This window comes from Syzygium oleosum, unplaced genomic scaffold, assembly GCF_021117445.2.
Source record: "Syzygium oleosum isolate NSW1041296 unplaced genomic scaffold, Sole_v2.1 Sole_v2.01, whole genome shotgun sequence".
NCBI lineage: Eukaryota > Viridiplantae > Streptophyta > Magnoliopsida > Myrtales > Myrtaceae > Syzygium > Syzygium oleosum.
Genome location: NW_026607485.1, coordinates 32289911 through 32302904, shown reverse-complemented (window position 1 = coordinate 32302904; position 12994 = coordinate 32289911). Strand labels below are relative to the sequence as shown.

The window sequence follows — 12994 nt, the reverse complement described above, 5'->3', positions numbered from 1 at the left end:
CAAAAAAGGTTTCTTCAAGTTGGGTGTAAAGTGAACAAAACTCATGAGAAGAGTTTCTTATTGAGATGCATCTGTGAATTGTGTTAGAAAAGTTCCACATCGAAAATTGATCTGGTGTAGAGTAGTTAATATACCCTAGTTGGCCCATAACTTATTGGCTTAAGCTTGTAAGTGAAGATGGGTCATATTGGATAAGTTGACAGACTCAAAATTGGGCTCCCTCTTAACAATCTTCTTAGGTAGGTATCGAGCTGCTGTTGCAAGCTCTCAACAATGGTATCAAAGTCGATGGTTAATCAGTGGCCCACTCCCAATGTGTATATGTAGTTGGTGAAAATCTTAAGGAAGTATATATGAAAAACGTGGTTAGCAATGTGATCCCAATGGTAGCCTTCATGGCCTAACACTGAAATCACACATGAAGGAGAAATTGTCGAGATGCATATGTGAGTTGTGTTGGAAAAGTCCAACGTCAGAAAATTGGTATATGGTGTGAAGTAGTTAATATTAGGGGTGTGCAAAATAGACCGCCCAAATCGAGAACTGTCCGGACCGGACCTAACCGGCCGGTTTGGTTCGGTTCCGGGGAGTGTCGGTTCGGTTCTCGATTCTTAAAAGTGAAACTGGTGTCCGGACGGTTGGACCGACTAGACTAAACCGACTACATATAATTTTTTTTGTGATTATAGGGAGTCAACATAGGAAATACAATTCTAATTTCAGAACATATGTGTAGTCGGCATGGGGAACACAATTTGTCATCGCATTGCTTGAATTGCATGTTTGTTTTTGTGATTATGTTTAGTTGGCATAGGGCACAATTCTAGTTTCAAAATATATGATATCAAATAGTGGGAAAAAAAAAAGTGACCAGTTCCATTAGACTGGACCGGAGCCAGACCGAATCGAGAACCGATCACCCCTAGTTAATATACCCTAGTTGACCCATAACTTGTTGGCTTAAACTATTGAGTAAAGTGGGTTTAATAGGATATGTTAACAAGCACGGGCTTAAGTTCCCTCTTAGCAACTTTCTCAATTAAGGTGTCAAGTTTCTTAGCAACTTTCTCAATTAAGGTATCAAGTTTCTGCTGCGCGCTTCCAACATTCCTCTGCACATTCTTCGCACACCAAGGCACAAAGCCAGAGGACAATAACGATATTCATATTAAACTTGTGAGACCGACTTTATTACGAACTTGGATTTTCGTAATCCACACACTTCAAATTGGTTTCCATGAAGATTATTTTCCACAAATTTTTTTTTTCCATCTTTCAAGTCAGGGACTCCTCATTTTAAGCGTGAAACATTTTCTTCGATCGTAAAATGATTTCTGTTGACTAACCATGCCATGCACGAGAATGAGGAAGGCTACGAGCCTCCCCTTAGTCCAGTCATGGGTGGAACCTCACTCGTGAACACCTCATGGCCGGTCCTTCTAGTGCGGTTCCTAAGACGGATCCTAACTAGGCCCTGACTCCATCTATCGATTCTTGGTTAGGCCTGGGGAAGCACCAACGGCGAGAAGGGTCCACCTTTCAATGTTAATCGAGGGATTCGAGAGCTCAGCCAACTTCATCGTTAGTCGTTCCACACGTATGGAAAATACAACGAGAAATGCTAGTGCGAGAACATATATTATAGTTTTTTTTTTTTGGGTCGGAGGTCGGATTCCAACAATAGGAATGAATTGGATTCCTAGTTTGAGTAGTTTCAACAACACGCGAAAGGGGACCTTTGAGGGAGAAAAAGTTTAGATGTCGACGGGCCGTTTTAAAGCTCCGGACAAATTTTATCCCCTTTTAAGACTTCTTACAAGTTTCTTGCATTAGGCCTCATTTGTACATGCATAAACATTACTTTCTTTTCTTTTTTCGATAATTTGTCCTTTTGTTTTTGATAGCCCGTTGCTCGTACACGAAAAATGATTTGGCCTTCATATATATATTGTGAGGATCTTATTAATGGGTATCTCATTGACACTTTGTAAACAACTAAAGAAGATTTTGCAGTGCTTTACTCATATTATGTTGAATTGAAGCTTTGAAAATCGATATATTTCTACCTTAATATGCTTGTGAGTGCTCCGATTTTGTCAAGGTGGGTCGATGAAGTTATCATGATCATGTCCCTATCCCACAAAAGTCGGGCAATTTTCAGCAGTATATTTAGGGATAATGACACAAACAGTCCATAAACTTTGGCTCAATATGCAATTTGATCCCTGAACTTTTAATTTGTTCAATGTAGTCCCTAAACTTTGTTCTAATGTTCAATTTGATCCCTAGACTTTTAATTTGTTTAATATAGTTCTTGGACTTTTGGTACATGTTTAATTTAGTCCTTGAACTATATGAAAATGTTCAATGTAGTCCATGAACTTGAATTAATGGAAGAACTACATTAAAAATTTTCATATAGTTCATGGACTAAATTGAACATGTACCAAAAGTCCAGGGACCACATTGCACATTGGGTCAAAGTTCAAGGACTGTTTGTGTTATTTTCTCATATATTTATCATGTGGGTCACTAAATTTCACAGTTATTAGATGAAAAGTAATTTGTTGGGAGCAGGAAGATTTCATCAGGAACCCACGTAATCTTTTCTCATCAATGAATTGGAGGACCCATATTTCATAAATATCAATTTAAGTCCCCAGGTAGCGATTGAGATTCTCATAATAACCCCTATTTTTTTCCTCCTCAAAGGACCACAAGTCTAGAGTATATGAAAATGAAAGGAGTCCACATCGAAAGCAACACTATGCAAATATACACGAGTAATTGTTGTATCCATAAGTGATTGGTGTGCAGGAAACTGCATTGAGAATAAAGTGATTCACCTTATATGTAAATTATTGGGTTGGGCGGGGCTCGGCTTAGGCCCCCAACTAGGCTAGACCGAGTCTTCTCATTGAATGCCCTTACCCGAGCTTGCCTGAAGTGTCTCTGGGCCCATGTGGCTCAAATTGGGTCTGGGCAGACCCACGGGCCGTCATGCCCATAGTCAGGTCTATCTGCATCGTGTCGTCGCATGACAGTCGTTCCAACTGGGGAAGGGTCGTATGACTCTGGCCAGAGGGCCGGCGAGGTCAGATGTGGCACCACATTTGCATTACGTGTACACTAAAATTAACCACATCAACATTTGGTTGCAGATTCTAGTCGGATTCTAATCGAACTGCATCAGTGCGTGGGTCTTTAAGAGAATCGAGAAACTTTCCCACGTTTTGCAAAGTCTGTATCATTTCTTATTGGGAAAAGTTTACTAAAAGTCTTAAAACTTATCACAAAAGTGCAATTGAGCCCTAAAACTTGCAAAAAGTGCAATCAAGTCCTAAAACTTGTCAAATTGGTTCAAATGAGTCCTAAAGTTAACACCGTCAAACTTACAAACGAAAAATAATAATGTGGCTTATTTTAATATTTTCTCTCTTCTACGTGGCGATGACATGGCTAAAGTATGAAATATAAGACTAAAAAGACGTTGCCGCCTGTCCTCCTCCTCCCCTTTTTTTAAAAAAGTTTTACCTTATTTTTTAAATTAAATTTAAATAAAATTAATATTAAAATAATAATAAGCCACGTTATCGCCTCGTAGAATATAAAAAAAAAAAACCACATTAGCATTTTCCGTTAGCCAAATTGGACGGTGTTAACTTTAAGACTCGATTGAACCAATTTGATAAGTTTTAGAACTTGATTGCACTTTTTGCAGGTTTTAAGAATCAATTGCACTTTTATGACAAGTTCTAAGACTTCTAATGAACATATCCCGTTCCTATTTTTCCTTTGTTACAAACAGTGCAATAAACACAATTGAAAAAGAATTGGGCTAGGGATACAAACCACTAGTAGAAACGCCCATTAGACCAGAAAATCCTAAATTGGGCTCAAGAAGCGAGTTGCTTCAACCGAGCCGATCTTAGACCAGTTTGCTTTTCAGGCCCGCTCTTTAATTTTTGGCTCAAGGATGCTGAAGTTTGAGAAAGCTCACCGGCCTAAAGTGATGGGAAAAACTAACACATTCTAAACTATGATATCTTTACTATAAAAACCTTCCAAAGTCATGCGTCGACATAATAGAGACGTGAAATTTAGCCAGTAAATACCAAATAATCACAAGATGAGATCGCAGAATGTTCAAAAAGTGGAGAGAGGAAGAGAGAGAGGCGTGGCTAGGCAATTGCTATGTGCCACTGCCTACCCCCATCGACCGATCCGACAAGGTTTGGGGACACTCATAGCCTATTGGGCCACGACACCCGTCCCAACAGTGGGAGGGGGTCATCTAACCCTTGCTAGATCAGGGGCAAGGGTCTCGCAACCCTTGCTAGCAAATGGAGATGGTAGCGTCACCCTCTCCAATACTCGGCGAGGGTCCCTAATCTCTTCCAAAGCCAGCCGCTCTCCAACCACTTTCTTTTATGTGTTGTCCTTTAATTATAATATAATGTTATATTGTTCTATGTTTTTTTAGAATAATTATTTTTTCCTTTTTAATTTTATCTATCTTGTTTCTCGATTTTCTTAGTGTGTTAAGAAACGATCATTTGGTTTTGGTTGATGAAATTTTGTCAGTATTATACTCATGAAAATGAGATATTACTAAAAACATTATTTTATTATGAATTTGCGTTTTTACTATACATGAAATATTTTACCACTAATGAGAATCATTTACCGTATAAAAGATAGTAATTCAAGTTGTTTTGCTAAGAATAACAGGCAACTTGATCAGCAGGTTGAAAAAAGGATGGTCCGATTGATTGTAAGATTGAAGAGATCAAATCTTATAGTTAGGTCACCTAACCGTAGATATCCAGTCAAAAAGAGTTAATAATCTCATACAAATTTTATTGTAGAAAAACCATATTGTTAGTAATTCTTTTACTAAAATTATTTTAACATCTACCTAGAAAATTTAACCCAAGTAGAATCACCCTCATTTGTAACACCAAAATCTTGAGTTATCTTAACCGATTAAACTCAAACAATGAGCCGAACGAGAAGGGTACATTTGAAAGAGCATTTCCAAAGTCTTATAGGCCTCGAAAGGCACTTACATTAAAGTTGAGATATTTGATAACATATTACCAAAGGCCCTTAACATTTCCAAAGCCTTTTAACATAATGCAATTTCCACTTGTCATTGACTTTCAGCATTTTCGGAATGCTACTTCATGGGTTAATGGATTTTCTCTACCAACTTTGCCTTCCTTGAACTATTTAAATTCCAGTTTTAACCTCACCATCAAGGCAAATCAACATTTCTCAATGCATAAGAGATTTGACCGGCGGAGCACGGCTCAACCGAGCTTAGATCTGATTGGCATCGCGCGGCCTCTGTGTCACATCACTTGAGGTGCCGGGACTTGCTTGAGGCCAAGGCCCGGTCGAGATCTGCACCAGAGATGGCGGAGGTCGAGGAGGACAAACAGATCTTCACCAAATCAGGACGCCAGCAGAGGAGGTCGAGGGACACTGCCGACTGTGGCGCCTTGCCTGGGCTCGCGCGGCCTCAATGTCACGTCACATGAGGTCTCGCGGCCCAATGCGTCACATCGCCTGAGGTCGCGTGACCTGGGCAAGAACTGTCTCACCTCAGGACGTTTATTGGGTCGTCGCGAGACACAGGTGGGGGCTAGCGGAGTCGGTGGAGAGGGTGGAGGCTTGGCTGGGCTTGCTCGTGCCCAGTTGTCGGGGCTGCTGGTCGACTGGCACCGTGCACAGTGCAGATGCTGGTGGGAGGCAGCGGCGGCAGTGAACTTGGAGAGAGCCCCCAAGGAAGGAATAAAAAGATCAAATTCCGAACAGTGAGAGGTTAACGATGGCAGACGAAGTACATTTTGCAGAGGACAATGTTAATGAGAGCATAAGTCTCTGTCAGTTGCCTCTGGGAAATGGGGTGGTGGGCGTTGAGCCCTTGTTGGAGAAGGGGAGCTTCATCTTTCCAATGGACAAGAAGCTGAGGTTTAGTGGGAGAGAACATCAGAAGTTGACTATGCACAACGAGTTTTTTTACAAGCCTCCAAACCACGTTTCTATCTTCATTCCATCGAAGGCACAATACATCTTATTGTGACAGAACCCACCCCCCAATATAACCAAAAGGGAAATATGTATAGAGAAAAAGAGGATGGACATGTATAAGTTCCAGGACTTTTGAATAAATCAATCAACCAAATACTTTTTAGGCCGCCCCAACCAAAGAAAGAGAACATCAAACCCATTCACTGCTGCAACAGCAACCTGAAGCTGAAGTCGTACGGCGTCACTTGCACCAGCTGCGACAGGGGCTCTCCCTTCTTCTCGAGGCACCGGACGGCTTCCCTGCGGAGGTCGTCCGGTAGCTGTAGGCACACCCAGTCCAGCAGCGACTCCATGTCCTTTGCGAAGTCGAGCAGATACCAGTCCAAAAGCTTAGGGATTATCAACTTGTTGGTTCTCGAAATGCCCACCGATGCTTGGAGATAGTCCCTCTTTGCTGCTTCCAGTTCGTCCTCAACGTGACACGCAGTATAGACACGCACCTAATTCACGACGAGTACCCGACGTTTATTCATATCTAGTTCTAGCTGATACTCAAGGTTGAAACTATGCTCAACAAACTCGAACGAAATTGATTCGACATGCATAACGTGAGAGATCTGTTGATAATGCCATTGAACTTACTGCGGGCGATGACCAGCTGCCGCAGGAGAGAGCGAATGTAACCAATGGCTCGGACCACTCCAACCCGAATGTGCGGCGCGCTTTCACATCCTCATTCTTCGAAGCTTTCGGACATGTCTAAATAAACAATCAATCCTAGTCTGATTCGAGGAATTTTACAGATTCACAAACAAACCTCTCAAGACAATCTTAGAAAAGGTTTGCGTTTATACTTACAAATTTCAAGTGGTAAGGCAGCCTCAAGATAAAATGCTCGATGGTAATTGCATTCATCAACTGACCCCCAACATCGATTGTCGCCTGAAGCAAACACAGAACAAACAGTTGATAATTTAGTCCAATAAGCTAAGTTCAATCATCATTCTTTTTTCACCGCCTTAATGTCTACAAAGATGATTTTACATTAGTACCCAAAATCTGAAGAACTTGGAAATGCACAAAGGTTGTGTTACATACACAGTGGCTCCTAAGACAGTGAAATGAAACTACTAGAGAATACATTAATCAGCCAAAATATGTTTGTGGCAGAACCAAATATTAGCGCATCGCAATGTAATACAGATTACAAATCTCACCAGTTGCATCAGTGCAACTACTGTTTCAGGAGTCTCTGGTATCCCATGCTCCAAAAATGCCTGCACCATCGATCATATTAATAAGCTTTCGGGCAAATCGCTTCATGAAATTGGGCAAGTGTGTCAACTTAGGAACACCACAATAAAGGAAAGACTCACATTCATCATACAAGAATTGTAAGTGTTTATCCAGAATGCTAACTTCTGCTGATGAGTGAGCCCTTCTAGGTTAACGGAGGCAAGCTTCCCAAGAAGAAACCTGAAGTCAATTAATCGACAAAGTCAGGTCGATGACACAACTGGATGTCAAGTGCGAACCAAGAAGGGGAAGAACTTACTTCAGCCTTTGGATCAGAAACAGAGCATTCGTTTTCCGATTAACATCAACTAAATTAGCATCCACCGTGCAGATATTTTTGTAAGGACCAACATCCCTCTTCCCGAATTCTGGACATATTTCGTAAGGATCCCAGTAGGCTAGTTCTCCATTTCTCCCTTCGAAGTTCGTCAATTCAGACGGCGAATTCGACAATCCAAAAGCTTTTGCTTTAGATGTGCTCATCCTTACAAAGATGCTAGACAGGCACTTAACAATGTCCTCTGATATCTTGTTTGGTGATTCATCCACTTGGGCTGCTCCATCATGCGAAGAGCTGAAGGAATTCTGCTGTGCTTTTTCGTGATCTCCAAATCTGCTCTCTAGCTGCAGGATTCAAATCAATAATCAGTATGGCTAAGTTCTAAAAAATATGAGCCTGGAAAAAGAAAAACTTATAAATCATACCTGTGGTTTTGAAGATTCTAGCATCTTCTCTGCCTGTTCCTGCTTAATTGGACTTTTCTTGATTGGTGTGGAATTCTTCGAAGTCTTCTTTTGAGGCGACACTTTGTCCTTCAAAGAATTCACGTGCAGGCAATTCTCCTTTCCTCGCACATCTTCCAAAATCGGCGGAGGAGAGATGAACTTTTTCTGTGCTAGTTTCCCATTCATGGCCCTGCTAGAACTATTCCCGGTCCGATCATGTATAGATTCTGAAAAAAAGAGTTTGCTACTAGATACGCTCCTGGTGAGCGCTGGTTGATGCCTGGGAACAGATGCTAGAGAACTGAAGTCGCTCTGCGACATCGACTTCGACCGCTCGTGTTTAGCCCTTCTCGCTGGCAATTCATCAGAGGCATCACTCGAAACCTCGGCGTTCCTCTTGGAGGATATGTAAACAGCTTCTTGGTATAGACCCTGTCTGAAATTCACCACCTGCTCTTCTAGTCGAACAATCTCCTCTTCCAAAACAGCTACTTCAGCAAGAAGTTCTAACGTCTAGAAAAGAAAACACATGCTTTATCAGTGACTCAATTTGCATAATTACCAGGATCAACACAAACACAAACAGTTCACACATAGAATTTGAGCAAATTATATTGAGATCAAGTTTATCTGGGTCTTTTCATCTCCATTATTGCAACATATAAGATAAAATAAAAAATTGGAAATGAGAGAGTGCACGCGAGAGAGTTAATCAAAGGAAAGAAATGATAAATATACTAACATAAGGAGGGAGATAAGGAGGGAGACGAGGAAGAGCTCCAAGAGGCCTAGTGAAGGCTCTCTCCAATGCTCTGTGAACATTCTCTTCATGTCTGAGCTTCTTCTTTAGCTTATCCACCTGCAAATTCCCGACAGCAAATTCAGTTTGAAGCTATTGAAACTACCGGGAGTTACAAGCTCAAAATCACCCACTAAAAAGGACGGAAATATTCAAGAATTGATGGTTTCCGTACATCTTGAAGTAGTGCCAATTTCTTTTCTCTGTTCAAGCGTCGCCTATTGGCCACGGGCTTCTCAGTTCCCATCACTTTGCTTCCTTGAGTCTGCATTCTTTCCTTCTTTGGCATAATGAAATCAAAACCAAAAGATCAAAACCCAAACTAAATACGTAAGTTCAAAGTGAAGCAAAAAGAAGATCAAAGAGGAGAAGCCATATTCTTTTCTTGAGAATAGTGAAAGAACCCAGTTCAGATTCCTATCAAAAGCGACGGCCTTTTCGGTCCAGAATTAGATGATAACACATCCAAAGAATATCTAAAGGACACTCGGACATTGACAAAACAGAGGAAAGCAAGGAAAAAGCAAAAGCAAAAAAGAAAAGAAAAGAAAAGAAAGAACAGAGAACATCAATTATTGCGGGAACAGAGATAGTGACTTGAAATTGAATTGGACGTTGAGTCATTCAATCTCAATCAATCGTGTATTACCCACTGGGAAGAAATTCACATAGCGAAGTCTGATTGTCAAGAAGAAGCTGAGATGTTGAATTGGTAATGTTATGCAGATGAAGTAAAGGGGTAGAAAGAAAAGAGCTTACCTTCTCTGGATTTGGAGGAGATTTCGTGGTTTGAATGGCAGTTCGAGCTCTTGAGTTCATCTTCTCTTCACTTTCCTCAGGGAGAAAACAAACATCGCAAGCACTTCAATATCAGTCCCACTAACTAAAACGAGGATATAATAATGAATTCTTGATAATAAAAAAAAATAGGCTGAAAATGGCAGTGTTTACAAAGATGGCGCAGATAAAGCTGAATCCAACCGACTCCTTCAGAAATTTGGCACGCAGAGAGAGAGAGAGAGAGAGAGAGAGAGAGAGGTAGGTTCGACGCAATGTTTAGCAATTCATTTCACAGACCCTTTTGCAGAGCGGGAAAATTGAAAGCGGTGAGCATCGGAGACACTCTAGTCTAGAAAGAGAGAGAGAGAGAGAGAGAGAGAGCAGAAATGCGCCTGCTCTGCTTCTGCATATACTGTATTCCTCGGTCTCGGCGAAAAACGCTAAACAACAAGCACCCCCAGAGAGACAGAGTGGGAGATGAAGAACCATAGGTGACGAAAACGACGAGGTTTCAAGGTTTAAGGAGGTGGAGGGGAGAGATAGTGACAGCGTCGACCAAGAAAAGCGTAACAGTTGGGCAACAACAGCAACAAGAACCAAGAACAGAGCTAAGTATAATATAACCCTTCAACTCCAATTTAAACTTAAAAAAGAGAACGTACCACTTGTTTACTGCATCATATCATCATCTCAGTAATATTATACTCGAGAGCGTAGACCATTGAATTTAGTTAAACGAGAAAAGAAGATGACAATCGAGAGAGAGAGAGAAAGGCCAAGAGAGAGAGAGGCCAAGAACTCTGAATCACATGCTCTTACTCTTCTGTACTGAAAGCTTCTTCACCTTCATCTCAGCAGCTCCACCATGTCCTTTTGGAGAGAGAGAGCGCGAGTGATCTGGCCATGGCAATTGTCTGGTCTGTGATTCACTTTAAGATCTGTCCCTGTGCGGGTGAGAGAGGGGGAGGGACAACATGCGCTCCCTCATCATGAAGAAACGTGAGCCCTTCCTTTTATATCATCACTTCCCAAAAGTCTTTCCTCTCTTTGCACTTCATCATTTCATTTAAATTCAAAACATAGAATAAAGGTGTAACTCCAAAAGAGAGAGAGAGAATTGCAGATGTTTAATTTAAGGAGCAGGTTTAGTAAGGCCAAATGCATCCTTATTAAGTGAAAGAGACTCAATATAAAAATACAACAGGCACAGTAACCATTTCCTTGATATTATATGCCTTGTGTTGACAGTATCCTAACTCACTTTATAAGTATAACTTCACAAAAAAATCTTCAATTTTCAAACCATTCCCTTGTTAACCCATCGCCTGAACCTCCCGTCCGGTGCCCGACAAGCTCGCCCCCTCCGACACCCCACTGCCTCTTTTCGCAACCAACCTGTTCCGCGGCCCGCCTGGTGCGAAACTCGTATTAGTCGCGGTGCTTTCGAACCCCTAATCTAGTATGCCCTACTTAAAGATCGAAGAAAGCGACCTTGTCTAGTCCTAATAAAATAAATGGGTCTAATCTGCCCTACTCTAATGGAAAGATAAACTAGTATTCAATTGAGATCCAGTTGTTGGTTTCGTTCTGCCAGGATGTGTTAAATTGACTACCAATTTAATGCGTGCTGCAGCGTTTTCATTAATAAGATGTCATTTTCCGTGGTTACTTCTCCGTGCACGATTGACTGCGAAGGAATTTTTCTGAGTCAGTCCAAAGTCGAAAGATGAATTTGTCAGGCATTTCTGGTAACGAGAAACAAACGTAGGTATACCGTACCTTTAATGCAAGTGCCTAGCTAGGCCGCTTATCGGAAAAAAGGATGGCTACTTTGCTAAAATTTAATAACCGGGTCTCATTAATATATAGAGATAATGATATAAATGATCTGAACTTTGATCCAACGTGCAATGTGATTTCTGAACTTTTAATTTATTTAATGAAGTTCATGAACTTTAGCCCAACGTGTAATGTGATCTCTGAACTTTTAATTTATTCAATGTAGTCCCCAAACTATGTAAAAATGTTCAACAATATAGAACATTTTTACATAGTTCCTGGAATAAATTAAACATGTATAAAAAGTCCAGAAGCCATATTAACCAAATCAATAACTCAGGGACCACATTATACATTGGGCTAAAGTTCAAGGACTTCATTGAATAAATTAAAAATTCATGAACCACATTACATGTTGGATCAAAGTTCAGAGATCATTTGCGTCATTTTCCCTAATAACTACCCCCGAGATCATTTAACGTAAGCTGTTAAAATAAGTACTAATACATATCGGCATATCTTGAAAATTGAAAAGGAACAGATGGTTTAAAAAAAATGATGTGTTTCAAATAGAATGTTCATATTTTCAAAGCAAAATTAATGACTTTTGGCAAATACTTTGAGGATATTTTTTTTTAAAAAAATTCCATGTGGAAATGGGCCACCTCTATAATGACTTTTGAAGTAAGTAAGCGGAACGTGCTAATTAATGACAGATGAAAAGAGCATTCATTTTGTATTGGGATATATAGTAATAAGAATGATTATGGCAATCTGGACGATAGCATCTCAAACTATCTGCCACGTACCTAGAAGAGCTTTGGCTCAATGTCATCATTAAATAAAATACAATGTGAATAATTATCAACTGGTCTTAATTCCTGATGGTATATTAAAAACGGCGCAATAATTGTATTGTGATAATTGTATGTTAGACTGCGGCTTTATGTCATTTGACGGTACAGTATCCTAACATAAATCTGAGTGAATAATCACATTAACGATCTTTGTAAAAGGTTAATACTACGAAAAATGCCAAATTAATAAACCCGTGATAATTTACCCCAAATTAATTTTTGAATCATCAAAAATTCTAAATTGGTACACATGTAATAAAGTTTCCCTAAACTAATTTTTGGATCGCCAAAAATCCCAAACTAGTATACTCGTTACATATTTATCCTCCGTTAGTTTCCGTCAGATTTTACCGCGAAATTACTGAGCTGAATGATACATAACAATAACTCAGTTGACGTGGCAAGTCCACGTGGAAATCCATAACTCTATCTTGAAAACAAATAGGGCTCATTCTCTATCTCCATTAGAGTATGAAAAACCTTAGATCATCTTCCGACGAACTTCATTGATAGAGCTGGAAGATGACGTGCTTCGCTTCGAACCACTTTCAATTGAAGCCACTAAACATCCTAATTTGGTGATTTGGATGAGTTAGCCAAACAAGTTGGCAAAAAAAAATTGAAGGCGAGAAGATTATTAGAGATAAAAGTGTACTCAAACGATTTATGATGTCTAATCACGAAGACAAAGACAACGATGAAGTAGTGTGCTCGATAAAGA

At 40.2% G+C, this 12994-nt stretch overlaps 1 protein-coding gene across 10 annotated transcripts; it reads right to left on the bottom strand.

Annotated features, from left to right (window-relative positions):
- Positions 1 to 6109: 6109 nt before the first annotated feature.
- On the bottom strand, positions 6110 to 10744 carry LOC115682550 (uncharacterized). 10 transcript variants are annotated; one of them, XM_056317476.1, is made up of 11 exons: positions 10457 to 10744; positions 9617 to 9691; positions 9033 to 9134; positions 8801 to 8917; positions 8038 to 8571; positions 7592 to 7956; positions 7413 to 7512; positions 7254 to 7313; positions 6895 to 6978; positions 6679 to 6795; positions 6110 to 6536 (listed from the first exon to the last, which is right to left on the bottom strand). In XM_056317476.1, exons 2-11 carry the CDS (start codon positions 9674 to 9676, stop codon positions 6237 to 6239), a joined length of 1839 nt encoding a protein of 612 aa, XP_056173451.1. In that variant the 5' UTR covers positions 9677 to 9691; positions 10457 to 10744; the 3' UTR covers positions 6110 to 6236. The 10 variants fall into 10 exon arrangements, 9 of the variants coding, with proteins under 9 accessions (XP_056173451.1, XP_056173434.1, XP_056173437.1 ...); XM_056317459.1 differs by having other exon boundaries at positions 9033 to 9137; positions 10457 to 10743; XM_056317462.1 differs by lacking the exon at positions 10457 to 10744 and adding an exon at positions 10300 to 10438 and having other exon boundaries at positions 9033 to 9137.
- Between the last annotated feature and the right edge of the window lie 2250 nt (positions 10745 to 12994).